The 17,308-nt window shown below is 38.1% G+C and overlaps 1 protein-coding gene across 4 annotated transcripts in view; it reads left to right on the top strand.

Annotated features, from left to right (window-relative positions):
- Window positions 1–17,308, top strand: part of mid2 (midline 2) — a 240,067-nt gene that overhangs the window by 196,804 nt on the left and 25,955 nt on the right. For all 4 annotated transcript variants that reach the window (XM_057850096.1, XM_057850099.1, XM_057850097.1 and 1 more), the window contains 2 exons: window positions 1,961–2,104; window positions 9,085–9,246. In XM_057850096.1, coding sequence (XP_057706079.1) covers window positions 1,961–2,104; window positions 9,085–9,246 — 306 coding nt within the window. The remainder of the gene's footprint in view (window positions 1–1,960; window positions 2,105–9,084; window positions 9,247–17,308) is intronic.

Raw genomic sequence — 17,308 nt, 5'->3', positions numbered from 1 at the left:
TAAAAGACTTTCCAACACACAAGTACTCTTCTTTTTAAAGGAGCTTTTTACAATCTTGTTTTCAATTATTTTCCTTGACCTTGGTGAATTTATTTACCACAATATATCAATAGATAAGGTCACAAGAGCAGTTAGGCTCCATTGGACATTATGGCCCAACTTCTGATAAACTAAACTACAAATTCGGGGTCGCAAACCTTCAGTACTTTAATCCCTTTTTGGTCAGGAATTCTGTGGCATGAATAGCTTTATGTCCCTACATTCAACACCAAAGCTAAAGAGTATTTTATTGTAGTTCATCAGTAGTTTGGGCTTAATGCCACTTGTTACCCAAAAATGTAATATGTAATATACTTTATTATATTGCCACAAAGTCTATAGAAAAAAATAATAACCTTATGAAGTTTTTAGTTTGTACTGGTTTTAAAGATCAAATGTGAAGTAATTTCATAAAATGCCAAATAGCATCACAATTAAAGTAATTAAACATCGTCCAACAAATAAAGCATGAAAAATAATTTATATGTTGTATATTTGACAAAATAATCGCGTTTCCGAAGTTCGAGCCTGAAAGGGGACAAACCCGTACATGTATTAGCCAGACACTAATCAGGATGCAAACAATGTGCCCAGACTACCTGACATGGAATGGAGACAAGGCCCATCGAGATTAAAAAATTGGGAGGCTGTTATTATTTTTATGATTTGAAGCATGTCAGGTAAATAAACCACCTACTATTGCCTGGGATAAAAGAAAAGTTTTGACGAATCCCCGATCATGTTGTGGAATGAACAGTAGAAGCTAGCGACGTTAGCTGTTATTTACCTGACATGTTTCGGCGAACACTTACGCCTTCGGACCCTCTGACGAAGGCAGAAGTGTTCGCCGAAACATGTCAGGTAAATAAACCACCCACTAATTCCTGGGATAAAAGAAAAGTTTTGACGAATCCCCGATCATGTTGTGGAATGAACAGTAGAAGCTAGTGACGTTAGCTTTTATTTACCTGATATGTTTCGGCAAACACTTCCGCCTTCGGACCCTCTGACGAAGGCTGAAGTGTTCGCCGAAACATGTCAGGTAAATAAACCACCTACTATTGCCTGGGATAAAAGAAAAGTTTTGACGAATTTATAAGTGTAGGCAAAATGAACTCAATACAACTATGATCGGGGATTGCCACGAGTTAGCTTGTACTGTTCATTCCACAACACGATCGGGGTTTTGCTTCGAGTTACCATTTGGCTAACGTCGCTACCTTCTACTGTTCATTCCACAACAGTTGGCAGCTCTGCTTTGACAAAGTCATCAGTCATCAATCCAAAAATCACACTTTTTTGCAAATTCTTGATCACAAGCAGACCGGTTGAGGAAGCAGGCATCTTCGAAGTGTTTGTAGCAGAGAACACTACTCGATGATGGCGTGAAATTCATTCTCTTTGTGCGAACAAAAGATGTCAATTTACCTGCCCTGCTATCCTTTGGCCACTCATACAACCATCTTTAAATTGAAAACAATACATCGCCACACACCGCCGTGGCATCTTACCGAAAAGCAATGCAACAATACTGTTTTATGGCGGACTTCCCTCGCAGTTCTCTGTGTGACGTCATTTCCGAAGATTGTCGAAGAAAAGCATTTTCGCTGTCAAAGGCGTTGCTACGGGTTAAACAAAGAATCTGGAAGGGTTGCGTTAAAAAAAATAACGAAAATATGCTTATAATTGTTTAGCCATTGATATTATTCAAAAACATGGTTGGCCAACCTTACTTCACATTTGGTCTTTAAACTATACAACATCATTGTATGTTGGTCTCGTGGGACCTTGTCAAATGCTAGATTCTAGAGTAAAGTAATAACACAATTGTTATTCAAGAATAAAGAAGTGACAAAATTGCACATTTATATTGTCATGTTTCTGTATTGTCAACTCACTTCTAAACTCCTTTGCCATGCAGCACCGAGCCCGCCATCCATCAGAGATGAGCTGTGCACGGCATCACACGACACCATTACTGTTCACTGGACATCAGAGGACGAGTTCAGCGTCACCTCATATGAGCTGCAGTACACCATATACACTGGCCAGACTAATTTCATCAGTGAGTTGTCACACACGCGCAGACACAAAGAAAATTATTCTTCATGATCAGACTAAAACCTAAAAATATAAGAAAGTGGAACAGATCAACTCTTTTTCATTAGAGAGTTATTGCCATATGCTCAATATTTTATTGCATTCTATTCGAGGATAACCTAGATTTTCTATTTTGTAATGTATGTTTAAAAAGATACATCTAGGAGTTCTGCGAATTGTTTGAGTGGACTGGCATGAGCATCTGAAAAAAGGCATTAAATTAATACTTTAACCAAATAGTATTCTGCCATTAAGATTTATTTTAACCAATTATTATTTATAGAACTGATATTGGGTGAGCCTTAAACTTTCACAGAATTTCTCGGACTATTGGTATAGTCAACAGTAAGGATTAGCAATCTTGCCAACAATGGTTACATTAGGAAATAGGATTGTATCTACCAAACAAAAAGCATATGCAGTCCTAAAATTCACTAAATCACTAAAATTCGTGGTAGTGGGTCAACTTAGCATCAAATCGGATGCAATCCATTCCAGAGTATGATCAAAATTACTTTGAAGTTAAAGTATTGAAAAAAAACAAGGAATGGAAAAATTACTTTTTTTTCTTATTAACCCTTTAAGGTCTGGGCCTATTTTGTCTGATTTTGCATGCCTTTGAAGTTGCCTTTATATTTCAAAGAAAGAATTGTTTACGATGGCCTGGTTTGGTCCCTTTTTTTGCGACACCTTGAACTTCATGTCCAAACTGTTGTTTCCTTCACTGACCAATTATAAATCATCATTTTGGGCCCAAAAAGACCAAAAATTCCAAAATCGTTTTGTCAAAATTTTTAATATTGATGTCCAATTGACAACCAAACATGCGTAACGAACCGTTTTGAAACTTTGTAATATTTATTCAACATGTTAGGATGAACATTCAACCAAAAAATTTTAGAATAAATAGTCTTATATTTGACAATTCAACATAAACAACAGGTATAGCCATAGGCGTTTTTTGCCTTTATACATGCTCTAGTCAAAACAGGTTATATACAGCAGACCAAACAGTGAAGAACAGTGAAAAAATATATACCATCTAACACAAAAAGTGTTTAGAGGCCATCTCTTTATGAGTTTAGGTATTGCGGCCCATCACCTGATGAAAACTATGTACACACAATCAAGCTTCTTGAACACACATTATATACACAAATTGAGAAGACTGATTGTGGGGAAAAAATATATATATAACATTGGAAAAAAAAATATTTTCAAAAATATTTACAATAAACAAGTTATATCTTTTTTCAGGCATGCCACTCCGAAAAGCAGTTTCATCCTGGAATTAGACACAGGGCTACATCACACAGCCACACTTCCATGGGGTGTCGGTCCTCTTTCCACCCTTCCATTTTCATTTCACTTTACTTTCATTGTCACTATAAATGTACATGAAAAAAAGTCAGTATTTATGAAAATAATAAAGTATAAAATAAAAATATATACAGCAATAAATAATAATGGAAATCTACAGTATATGTATGACAATAGAAAGAATACCATAGCTGAATATGTGCTACATCCCTAATCTTCATATAGAAAGAAGAACACCACAAATTATAAATTCCTGCCTGGGATACACACAGTGCACGTACAACTTTGATCTGATATGCACATTTTATTATTATATACACAAACACACACTTATATTGCATCAAAATTAACTTTGTCTTGCAATATCAAAAGAAACTTTCAAAAGAAACTTTTTCAGCATTAAAAAAAAAAAAAAAGTGAGTTGGCTTACCTCTGCTCGTCGATGGCGTCACCCACGTGTTCAAATCCGTCACTATCTTCACTCGAGGACTCTTCCGAAGAAGACGATGATGACGAATTTGGACCATCCTCTTCCTCAAGTTGATCAAAAACCACAATTGCTTTCGCTAAATTTAGTTTTCTGTTCATTCTCAAAGTCACACAAAGTCGCTGCTCGATCCAAACGGCCGTCGCTCGCCACCTCGCTGCTTCAGAACACTCCTCCCTCTCGTTCGGTGGAACCTCGCACGGCAGTAATATTTATTTAAAAAAACGCATTTTGTGCTTCCACTGTGACTTCGAAAGGGTTCGTTTGATTTGTGTTTTTTTCATGGATCTTCCGCTTTGAAAAAGGACAAGAAATGATGGAAATATAGACATAAACAAATGATCCATGCAGCGTTTTAATGTTTTTTTGAGAGGACAATAAAACTATAAAACTTAAATGACAATATCTCACGTTTTAGTTGGTCGATTGACTTCAAATAAAAACGAGAGTAAACCGCAACTTCCGCACTTTAAAACGAGACCAACCAACGGCATGTGGGTGACGTAATTAAAACGTGAGGGCGCTTCAAAGACGACGTGCGCTGAGGACGCGCCGGTGCGTCCTTCGACTCTCAAGGGTTAAAGATTGCAACCATTTCTTGCACTAGTAAAATAAATCATATTTAACTCAAGTAGGAAGAAAAAGAATGAACCTGAAAGTCTGATTGGTTAATAGCCCTTAATGGATGTGAAAGCCCTCTTACTCAGGACGACCTAATTCTACTGAAATATGCACATTCGTACACATTTAGACTCACACAAACAGCTGCACCTCTCGAATTTAATCTTCAGCTTTTATACCTTCAGCCTCTCCCATTTCCTCATGAGTAGACAGGCAGACTTTTCTCCATCTAACCATGAAGGTGAAGTCCCTTGGCCCATTTGAAACATCAGGATACATTTCAACTCTGCAACTCAAACATTCAGCAAAGTGCTGCCATACACTCCTGAGAGATTCATAGAAGACATTGAGAAAGATAGAAAGCATTCGGCCTGCCAAGCCATTTAGGTTTTTACCATTGTAAACGGTCAACGCTGCTAAACACTCCCATTTGAGCTCCAACTGATCTCTCCCTTGGCCACAATCTCAGTCCTCCTGAGGGCACAAAGGACTGAATGAATGGCCTTATAAGAACTGTTTGTGAAGAGTAATGCAAGCACAGCACAGAAAGTGCCATGCTAAATCACAAACTAAGCAGAGGAGAGAGGTCTTGCACTGTAAACATGTAACATTTACCTTGTCAAGCTTCAATAAACCATGGGTAGTGCGTCAGCTTTGTGTTATATTGTATGGATGGAGAATCAATTACCATATTTTTGGACTATAAGTCGCACCAGAGTATAAGTCACACCAGCCAAAAAATGTGCAATGAAAAGGGAAAAAAACGTATATAAGTCGCACCTGAGTATAAGTCGCATTTTTGGGGAGAAATTTATTTGATAGAATCCAGCACCAAGAACAGACATGTCATCTTGCAAGGCAATGTAAAATAAAAATACTATAGAGAACAACATGCTGAATAAGTGTACAGTATGCCAACATTACATGATGCTAGAAGTTCGATCGGGCCTAAAAAATCCATCCTGACCCGACCGGCCCGCGGGTATTAAAGGCCGACCCGGCCCGCCAATCGATTAACTTGATTTGAAGGCCCGAGCCTGAAAACCCCCCGAAATGTTATGTTTTATTTGTAGGCACGAGCCCGAAAAAAAAAAAGAAATTCTATGTTTTATTTGTGAGGACTCCGGAGAAGGAGGAAAGGTGGGGATGCGATGCGTGGTTGCATTTTGTGTGATTACATTCGTGACAATGCCTGTGCATATATGCGTAATGATAACAAATTAAAGCCTATCTTTTGTAACAAATTCTCCCACTTAAACAAGACTAAGATGGATATTCATTAAATATTTATATCTTTTATATTTGTGTGTCTGTTCTAACTGGCGGATAGTGAATTTGACATGTATTTAAATCTCTTCGAGTTGGCAGAAAAAAATTCAAGTTTTCTCAATGTTTAAATAGTCTACATATTTTTTATGGTCAATATAAATGCATTTACACAACGAAATAATGCTGGAAAAGTTTATTAAATATATTTCTCGTATGAGACTAAAGCACCACATTCGTTTACATTCAGCTAAGCTGACACAGGTTTCTGTTATAGCATCTTCAGCAATTTGAATCCTTTCCATACCCCACTCCTACCTCAGTTGTTTGCTTTTCAATTACCCTGTCTTTAGTTCATTTTTCACTCCTAGCTGCTGCATATCAAAAAGGAAATACCAGGATGGACTCGCGGAGGGTGCCAGGGCGGTAGGGGAAGATTGAAAAGAGAGCGGGGCCACGGCGTTCACGTGCGCATGAGTGCACAGCGCCTTCTGTGTTTGAACCAAATTATTTATTTTATTTAACATCCATACATCGTTTTAGTATAAATATTATACATATTTATTTTTTGAAAAAGTTAGCAAGAGAGAAGTCAAAACCGTAAATAATCACACATAAGTCGCTCCAGAGTATAAGACGCACCCTCTGACAAACTATGAAAAAAAACTGTGACTTATAGTCCGAAAAATACGGTAAACTACTATGATAATATCATATCTTACTTTACATTAGCTGAAAAAACATCTTTGATGGAAGCAATGAAAAATGCATGCAGTTGCTTATTAATTGATCAAGTTCTAAAATTACACATGACCTGCATTTGAACTCTATTTTTTTACACACTCTTCAAGTTGCATTTGTTTCTCTTAATATCATTCATTAATCTGCTTGTTTTTCTTTACTATTAGCATTGCCATTTAATTTTCCATTTCATGAATAGCCAAAACTGCTCAAAACAGTGCATTTTATGTATTTCCATTTCATGAATAGCCAAAACTGCTCAAAACAGTGCATTTTATGTATTTGGTTTATTTATTGGGTCAGGAAAAATAACTTACTGCCATTTTAACAACATGGTGTCTGGTTTTCGTGGGCTTTTTCTTCCCATGCCTATTGCCATGCCATGGCTCTTTATTTTAAAGCCAAAATGTGTTTTTCCTGTTAAAGACAAAGCCTGTTATATTATAATCAGTCATCGTAATAATTTAAACAGGAAGGAAACTGATGACTCCCCCTGGCAGCTGTATTTAATGTGTATTCATAGCCTGTGCTTGAGTATCTGGCTAGAGGTGAAAACCAGGTCATTATTAGTATTAGAATAGCTATGGGTTTATTGATCTTTTATGTGTCCACACTTGAAGAAGCACAATCTCCCTTTGTAGTACTGTTTGACAAATTTGCAATCAGTATTCTGGTGCCAATTTATATACCTTCTTTTGATGTGCACCTGTGCATCACGCACACACACACAGAGTATACAAACAAACATAGTAAATGCAACTAGACCTTGTCAATAAAGCTTTTGACTCGAGATTAAATAATAAAACGACAAGACTCTCTACTGTTGCAATTATGAAGTTTTGAAGTTTTGTTTCATTGTGACTAACATGGTTGATAAGCAAGTAGTAAATGTTCATTTTAAGCTTGTTTGTTTTGTTTTGTTTTTCAAAGAACAATACTATTTTTCAGGGACGGCAATCTACAGCACATAAACCTGCAGTTACCCTTGCCCACACATACACAGTATCACCTCGAACATAGTGTTGCCTCATGAAAGACGAGCTTTTGTCGTCTCTGAGGGTAGATAGCATGTGTTCGGCTCTCATCAGCTGTCCAGGACACATTTGTTCATTTTCTTTCTGGTCGCTCAGTTTCTGCGCCTGACTTTGAAGCTGCAATGTTTTACCAAAGCTGTGCAGTTGATGCGTGGAAACACAAGACCCAACAAAATGCAATTGAGTGTGAAATCTTTTTTTTTTTTTAAGATAACACATTTTAATGCATTTTTCTTTGAAAGTACCAAATTGTTTAACTTTTTTATAATGTTAAAATGAATAATGTTGTAAGGGGAAAACATTTTAGTGGCTAACAATGATCAGATGAAGCCTACATTCTTTAGCTGAGTTGCTTCTAAATAAACCTCCCTCTAAGACTTCCTTTCCCTCATCCATTCTTAAAAGCGCCTCACATTTAATGGCCTTATTTGCGTCCTGTGAAGTATTTATATTTACAAGAAGACGCTCCGCTATTACTTATGTATGTATGTTGTTGCCACCCCGCTGAATATTTTATAAAGTCCCAGAAGGTTTGAAGTCATGATTGTTCCCAGAGTTCCGGCTTGCCACCGCAGGGAAAGATTTAAGAAACAGAGTGATGGAAAGGAGTTGCTATTGTAGTTTTAACTGTACACTACAAAGCTTAATCCCAACTGTAAGGCGATTTAAAGAAGAAAAAAATTGCACTTTCATTTGGCATTTGATGTGTGCTTAATTGTGCTTGATACAACTCCAAAGAGAATCCTAGTAAGAAGTGGTTATTGACATGGTTCTCTGACACAGTCCACTTACAGTAACAGCTGACGTAAAAAGCTATCAAAATGTGACAAGCACGTACAATTCTTCAAATGCAGTTGTTCCCTGTTTCCTTGAACTACTAACTGCTTTAAAACAGAAATCAAACTTACATGGTGGGTGAGCTAAGGTTAAAATGTGTACAACACAGTCTTAAAAAGTAAATTATGACTGGCACATTGCTTCGTCCCAGCTGAATTTGACTAGAAAGCCCTCTGCTCCACCTATAAGAGGTCATTTAAGCATTGCTTACATTTCCAGACATTTGAACATGACAAGCCCTCACATTCTTTCGCCCCCGGGCTCGTAGTGCACATTGCACACATCCCCTTCATCGTATCTCTATCTCCCGTTGTTAAGGCTTTCAGGATTCACGATAATGAGTCTAACAAAGTCAGCCCTGGGCAGGATGGAGCAACACATATTAAACCTGATGTAAAGGTAATGGGACGGATCAGTATGTGCTCATAAATGTTGTATGATACCTGAGGCGTGTAGGCTTGCTAAGCTTTTGCACTGTGATGACTCTGTGCTTCGAGGGGGGGGGAAATGCAGAGGTCTGGTTGAAGTTTACGTTGGGTTGTTATCTTTTGAAAATCAAAAGGAAAACACTATGCCTAACATTCTTGTTAGCGTAACACGATTACTTAGGGAGTGCGTTCTTTTCTGCATGTGCACCAGGTTTGTACAACTCTGCTGACAGTTGGATGATTGTGCCTAACATCAAGCAGAACCACTACACAGTGCACGGTCTGCAGAGTGGCACACGCTACGTGTTCTTCGTCAAGGCTATCAACCAGGCAGGAAGCCGCAACAGTGAGCCGGCCCGCCTCAAAACAAACAGTAAGTTTTTCCGCTGCTTTTTTATGAATATTTACAAGCCTTATTAGTTTGATGATTGATAGCTGATGCTAGCTTTTCTGTTAGTATATTATCTGCAAAAGGTTATCATGGCAGTTTTTGCAGCAAGCAGTGGTCCTCTCCATACAGAGCTATGTGAAACTTGCTTGTTCATGTGATAACTGAGTCTTGTCATATCAATGAAAGTGTTGGCCGTTTCGTCTATAAGCTTTTGAGATCAATATTTGCAACATTGTGACTGTCACAGTATGAAAGTTGCTTCTGACAAACTTCCATTTTTGGATAATTCAGATCTTTTTTGATCTTTGTTTGCCTCTTATTCATCATAAATGTGTCTCCCGCTGCCTCTCCAAATTGTTGATTGAACCAACAAAAATGAATAATTCAAATGCAAATTAAAACTAACAATAAACATAAGGACAGATGGCAGCCTGAATTATTGAAACATTAATTTGGAAGTATAAGAGTTGGTTGGTGGGTGGGTTGGGTTGGGTTTTGTCAAAGGTGGGTAGTAACTAAAGTTGCACCGATACCGATACCAGTATCGGCAGGGGGCGCCGATCCGGCCCGAATTGGTGGTATCGGTATCGACGAGTACCAACATTTAGGGCGCCGATACCATCTACTGGCATCACTTTAGCGCAAATGAACTGTCCTCCCCACGTGAGCCAACTTCCCAAATCCCGATGCATGACATCTGTATGTCTTTGTCTCGAAATTACCAAACGAAAATAACACCTTCGTCTTCAATATTAAGGATGTTCACTACAACGCATATCCGCGATGTTACGCTGTTTTTTTAACATGTCACTCACAAACGTTTAGCATGCTTAAGCTAACGCTTGCTAAAGTAGCGCCGATGGGATCAGAAAGCTTAAGACCATGAGAGACTAAGCAAACTCATGGTTTCATGATGAACAATGAGTGGCAAATTAAGAGCGCCGTACTTCAAATTTGTCCTGTTTATGAAAATCGATTGTCATATTATGCTGGTGTTGTGCAGTAATGAGCAGAAGTGACTTCTGTGGCCAGAAAACACTCAAGCGGCGCAGCTAGATATCATCAGATAGCAAACTAGATGTCCTATGTCCGAGCCCATGCCAACTCTCGCGCGCGCACACTAGATATCATCAAATAGCAACCTAGATGGGCTACATTAGATCCCATGCCATTAGCTGCGTGAGCCCAGAGCGACACGTAGTTCATATACTTCATATTGATGAATTACAAACCGCCATGACTGAATGGATGTTAAGCAGGCCAAATCAATCCATACCAGCGACTATAGATAATGCTGCAAATACTGTTAATTCAGCACATGTTACAGATGGACTCGGACCACAAATAGGATGTTTTCCTTATATGGTAAATATAGCTGCTAAGAGAGCTGCAGCAATCAACAGTGTGCCCCACTTTACAAACAGTAAAGATTGTTCTCAGCACTTACAGTATATACAAAATTTCTTCAGATCAGTAAGAAGTAAGCACATATATATTATGCACTAAAATGCTTGTTTATATGATGGTACTGTTATTTTTGCTTGTTAGCAAATAATGTAGCAAAAAAAAAATAAAATAAAATAATAATAATAATAATAACAGTAGTATTTTCTGTTTCAGAGCATTAAATGTATTGAATTGTATCGAAAATCGTACCGAACCGTGACTTAACTGTATCGTTGCATCCCTTATACGTATATATATATATATATATATATATATATATATATGTTTTTTTTTTTGTTGTTTTTTTTTTTTTTGCAAACAGTGGGATCGGAATGGTATCGGTATCGGCCGATACTGCACAGCCAGGTACCTGTATCGGTATCGGGCCCAAAAAATGGTATCGGTGCAACACTAGTAGTAACGCATTACATTCATGCCGTTACATTTACTTGAGTAACCTTTTGAGAAAAATGTACTTCTAAAAGTAGTTTTACGAAGCCATACTTTTACTGGAGTAGAGTGGGGCAAATAAGTATTTAGTCAGCCACTAATTGTGCAAGTTCTCCCACTTGAAAATATTAGAGAGGCCTGTAATTGTCAACATGGGTAAACCTCAACCATGAGAGACAGAATGTGGGGGGAAAAAAATAGAAAATCACATTGTTTGATTTTTAAACAATTTATTTGCAAATCATGGTGGAAAATAAGTATTTGGCCAATACCAAAAGTTCATCTCAATACTTTGTTATGTACCCTTTGTTGGCAATAACTGAGGCCAAATGTTTTCTGTAACTCTTCACAAGCTTTTCACACACTGTTGCTGGTATTTTGTCCCATTCCTCCATGCAGATCTCCTCTAGAGCAGTGATGTTTTGGTGCTGTCGTTGAGCAACACGGACTTTCAACTCCCTCTGCAGATTTTCTATGGGGTTGGGACCTGGAGACTGGCTAAGCCACTCCAGGACCTTGAAATGCCTCTTACGAAGCCACTCCTTTGTTGCCCTGGCTGTGTGTTTGGGATCATTGTCATGCTGACAGACCCAGCCACGTCTCATCTTCAATGCCCTTGTTGATGGAAGGAGATTTTCACTCAAAATCTCTCGATACATAGCCCCATTCATTCTTTCCTTTACACAGATCAGTCGTCCTGGTCCCTTTGCAGAAAAACAGCCCCAAAGCATGATGTTTCCTCCCCCATGCTTCACAGTGGGTATGGTGTTCTTCGGATGCAATTCAGTATTCTTTCTCCTCCAAACACGAGAACCTGAGTTCTATTTTGGTTTCATTTGACCATAACACATTCTCCCAGTCCTCTTCTGGATCATCCAAATGCTATCTAGTGAACCGCAGACGGACCTGGACGTGTACTGGCTTCAGCAGGGGGACACGTCTGGCAGTGCAGGATTTGAGTCCCTGGCAGCGCATTGTGTTACTGATAGTAGCCTATGCTACTGTGGTCCCAGCTCTCTGTAGGTCATTCACTATGTCCCCCCGTGTGGTTCTGGGATTTTTGCTCACCCTTCTTGTTATCATTTTGACGCCACGGGTTGAGATCTTGCATGGCGCCCCAGATCGAGGGAGATTATCAGTGGTCTTGTATGTCTTCCATTTTCTAATAATTGCTCCCACAGTTGATTTCTTTACACCAAACGTTTTACCTATTGCAGATTCAGTCTTCCCGGCCTGGTGCAGGTCTACAATTGTGTCTCTGGTGTCCTTCGACAGCTCTTTGGTCTTGCCCATAGTGGAGTTTTGAGTATGACTGACTGAAGATGTGGACAGGTGTCTTTTATCCCGATAATGAGTTAAAACAGGTGCCATTAATACAGGTAACGAGTGGAGCCTCATTAGAAGAGGTTAGACCTCTTCGACAGCCAGAAATCTTGCTTGTTTGTAGGTAACCAAATACTTATTTTCCACTCTAATTTGGAAATGAATTCTCTAAAAATCAATCAATGTGATTTTCTTTTTCTTTTCCACGTTCTGTCTCTCATTGTTGAGGTTTACCCATGTTGACAATTACAGGTCTCCCTAATCTTTTCAAGTAGGACATTTTGTACAATTGGTGGTTGACTAAATACTTATTTGTCCCACTGTATGTTTGAGAAAATGAAACGCTACTATTACTCCGTAACTTTGGGCTACACTAGTTGTTACTGTTCCTTTTTAATCTACATATTAGATTTTACTTTTTTTATGCCAGCAATGCCAACAGTGGCTCCTCCAGTTTCACCAATGAGAAATCAAAACAATAATCACATAACTCCATTATACCAATCAGACTCAAGCTTTCGTTCTATGATCACGCCAGCCTGTTCAAGCACGGGGCGTCTTTAGAGCACCGTAAAAAATTAAATATTTGACATTGAGGGCTGCCATCAATATGACTCAAAAGCGCAGATTTTAACCCCTCTCCCAATTTTTATTTGCCACCGACTGACCATGGAAAACCAGAAATATGATACCTTTTAATTTCATAATAGAAAATGTTTTCTCCACTAGAGGGCACACATGCTCTTTGGACAAAGGATGCTTTATTTCTGTATTTTTTTTTCGCTTGGAATTTAAGGATTTTTCTTGACTTTATTTGGCTTAATGTGGTTAGGTAGTAGGTTATAGTATAGTATAATAATAACAATTTATAACGTCATATAAATAACTGTGCTGAGGGAAAAAAAACTATTGTTTAACATTTTAAACTATTGTTTAAAAAAAAAAATTACACATCGTAAACAGTTACTCACAATGTTACTTGAGTATTCTTTTCAACAAATACTTTTTTACTTGAACTTGAGTGCACTGTTTGGAAGACTATTTTTACCTTTACTTGAGTAATATTTTGAAGTAGCGCTACTCTGGAGTAAAATTTTCAAAAGTAGAATTTACCTAAAGTTTATGTTAAACACACCTCAAACAAACAGCAAAACAGTATTATAGCTACTAGTATGAACTCTAAACAGTAACATAAGAAATAACACAGAAATGCCACACGTTGGAATCTTACAAATCATATAGATTACAGGAGTACTGTATGTATTCCAAGGAAACTATGACCGTAAACAACAACACTGTCATTTCTATTGTTTGCAAGTGCACCCTGCAGTGTTAAAGGATGCAGAGTTCAAAACTCAAGCCATGTAGCTGATTAAGGATGTTAAATTGCAAAAGTTCAGTGAAGTTTAAATAGAGTTGATATGATGATTCCTCTGAGCGCCTGTCAGCAGCCGAGCTGCCGCATTGAGGATTAACTGTAATCTGAACACACTGCTAAGTAAAACAACATGAAACGTGCAAAATTGTTGCGCTTGAAGCCACTTGAAAGTTTTTTTTTTTTTTTACTTTTCTACAAATCCTAACTTAAATAACTTTAGGGTTTCAACTGCAATTAAAAAGTTAGAAATAATCCATTGCACTAGTTGACCTCAGGTGTTTAGAATTAATGTTTATAATACTGCATTTATTAAATCTGCAAATGTATTTGATCAGCTCTCTAACGGTGACAATAACAAATCTTTATCAACAATCACATCTAAGTGTCAACTTAATATGTACGGTAGATTGAAAAAGGTTATGCTGGAATTACAGTCGGTCCCAACTACTAAATTGCTTGATTTATGTCATTTGCGATCAAATGTAACAAACTTTTTGTTGTGTCCATATTCCCTGTGTGAGATGCTGCGATCTACCACGTTCAGTTGAAACCATCACTCTTAAAATCTTCCCCCAAACACTCCCTCCCAATGGAATGTGCTCATACTTTTTTACGGTATTAAAGTGGATTAGAGTGCCAATGTGATGCAGGCGTGACATGCAACTAGGGAACATGTGGAGGTCAAATTTGGGTTTTCTTCTGCTTTCGGTCGATGATGTTGATCACTGTGGCAAAGGATAAGACAACAATGTGTTATTGGACAGAAAGAGGCATATAGTACATCTACTGTATAAACGCAAATGTATTGTGGTACCCAACTCGTTTTGTACACTTCCAGCTCATGACAACGCAGAGGCCCTACAGGTATGCTCATATGAGTTAGTTTAGAAAGAATTTGACCAAACAGACAGCTCCTACTTCAGCGTTGTATAATTCCATCCTCTCTCTTCTGTTTATGCAATGACATATTTTATTTTTCACTTTCCAAATGCATCCAAGAAGACCTGCAATAGATGCAGTGTAATAAAACACCCTGGTAGTAAAGGCTTCCTTTATGAGCATTATAATGGTTAGTCTTATTAAAATGGTTCCAGAGACTTGATTTACTTTTCGGCTCACTAGTATATTTCATGATTTTCATCTTCTTAAATGGACTCTCTGAGTGTCTACTAAAGTTGGTGCCATAAAATTCTTCCATAAGATGTTTTAAAAAATATTGATTTTATGAATTTTGAATAGCAAAGTCCTGCACACGGCTTAGAGTTTAATGTGTTTAAGTAGCAATGCAAATTTAATGTATGAGTGTGACTTGCATACTTTGTACTGTGTATCACTTTAATGGTGGAAAATGTGTTTTTGAGTTTATTTTTAGATGTTCTCCATGCAAATGAATCACGGCCATATGGTGACATAAATTAATCATGCTGTTTAAAAATAAATAAATAAATAAATACATTTTTCTTTGAACATTATTAAGAGGTAGCACATACTCCATAATGTTCTAATTTGACCTTTAATGACAGAATTTGCAATTCAGGTTTGGCAAATATAAAGAGATGACAAAAATGTAACTGTATTTCGATGGTTTGTTTTTGTCAAATTGGATTTGTTCTCTCTCATGCTGGGTGCTAATCTCCTCCACTTTCATCCCTGGCATGCTGTCCTCTGATCCTCTGGGCTGTGACATACGATCTTGTTGTGCCCTTTTCTTCAGTCCGTCTTCCCTCTTGCAACCATCTGTCGCTTTAGCCTCGAGGAAACACTTTTTATGTCAGAACCTTGAGTCTCATGTCAAAGAGGTTGTTAGTAATGTCTTAGATGCTGAACTTGTAACCATGCAGATAAAGATCTGTTGGAGTAATTCGCTTGAGATATTCTGTATCTGTATACTATGCTGTAATTGGATTTGGACCTGTACCAAATGGCAAATACCAATCATTACTTTGCTTATCTTGTTTATCAACACCAAAGGTGCCAGTTTGAGGTGTTGAAGAAAACAATTGCCATCCAATTCTTCGTTGAAATAGAGCTGAATGTCGCATTTTCACTTTCAAAGCAGAAGCGTTCCAATCAGAACGTCTTATGTTTCTTGTAATAACCTGCTTCAAGGTTTTGCGGCTGTCTCGTGCAACACCGCTCAAAACCATGTTGTTGTCGCACTTTAAAGGCTTTCACTGGCTTTTAGGTCACTCTGGATTCAAGCACTGAAACCTGACCGTGGCCTAATGCAGCACCTTTCTATTGTTGATAAAATTTTCACTGCGTTTTAAGGTACTCGCCACTAAAATGTGTTGCAGTATTGTAGAGCACATATGAATTAAGCATGACAAAAGAGGTCAACAATTACGTGACCTTTTATCGCTGTGACCCGTATTTCGTATATCTTTACTTAACACTGCATTTGGACCATCCTTTCTCATCGTAAAGTGGCGTGAGAAACCTAAATGGAGGAGAGTAAGAAGGTAGATAACAGAAATAGTGAGAGGAGAGTGAGAAGGTTGAGTGCACTGAAGACACCAAATAGCTCTTTGCAGGGACGAGTGTCTGCCGACATGAGTGCCCTCAATCTTCTGCTTTTTAGTCATGAATACAGTCAAATCCTCAGTCAACCGCACAGGTGAAGAAAATAAGCCCAGCTGCGGGCTGGTCAGAAAGGTTCCAGGACAGGACAGACATTAAAATACAAACTGCAGTTGAGCGTACTTTCCCCAGAGTTCTCTGCCTCACTTCATGTGGTTCCTGGAAGAATTCGGCCAGGATCTTTCGCAGCTCTGTCATTTCAATCAACTTGACGCCGTCAATGTCTTCAAAACCGAAAGCCTTGGTGGCCCTTTTGATCTTAAGAAACATAAAACAGTTTGATTGCTCCAGCACGGTGATTTTCTTCTTGGCCAGGGATTGTTCGATAACTAGGGAGGAGGAGCGTTGTCTTGGTGAAGCATCCACAAATTGTCCTAGGTCAACTTTTGCCTCTTTTTGTGTAATGATGAATAAAATTCCATAGGATCTTTTTGCAGACATGCTAGCCTCAAATGAAAAGAGAAAATTCATAGTTGTGTCACCACTCATTAGTTACTTCCCTTTTTTCTCCACAATAACCACATTCAAAATTCATAAGGCAAAGATAAGAGCGTTGTAAACCACTGTGCTATATTTCACTGCAGTTTTTATGCTCCATTTTAACATTAAAAGGCAAGCTTGGAACAAAATCACAGTCATTAATTTTGGGTTTAAATTACTATATTTTAGGCAAGAAATTGAATTAGGCTTACATCTGAGCATGGTCACAACTTAATTAGAGCGTCAGCTAACAGGACAAGAACCACTTTCATCGAGACACGTTGGTTTTTTTTCCAGTCTGTCTTTTAATGAGCTGTCTGTCTGACTCCTAGTTTAATTCGTATCAGTAATTAACAAAGTCCTGAATTTCAAAATGTGTTGTCGCAT

This window comes from Corythoichthys intestinalis, chromosome 11, assembly GCF_030265065.1.
Source record: "Corythoichthys intestinalis isolate RoL2023-P3 chromosome 11, ASM3026506v1, whole genome shotgun sequence".
NCBI lineage: Eukaryota > Metazoa > Chordata > Actinopteri > Syngnathiformes > Syngnathidae > Corythoichthys > Corythoichthys intestinalis.
Note: the sequence above shows the minus strand (reverse complement) of the source record. Positions and strands in the feature narration are given on the sequence as shown.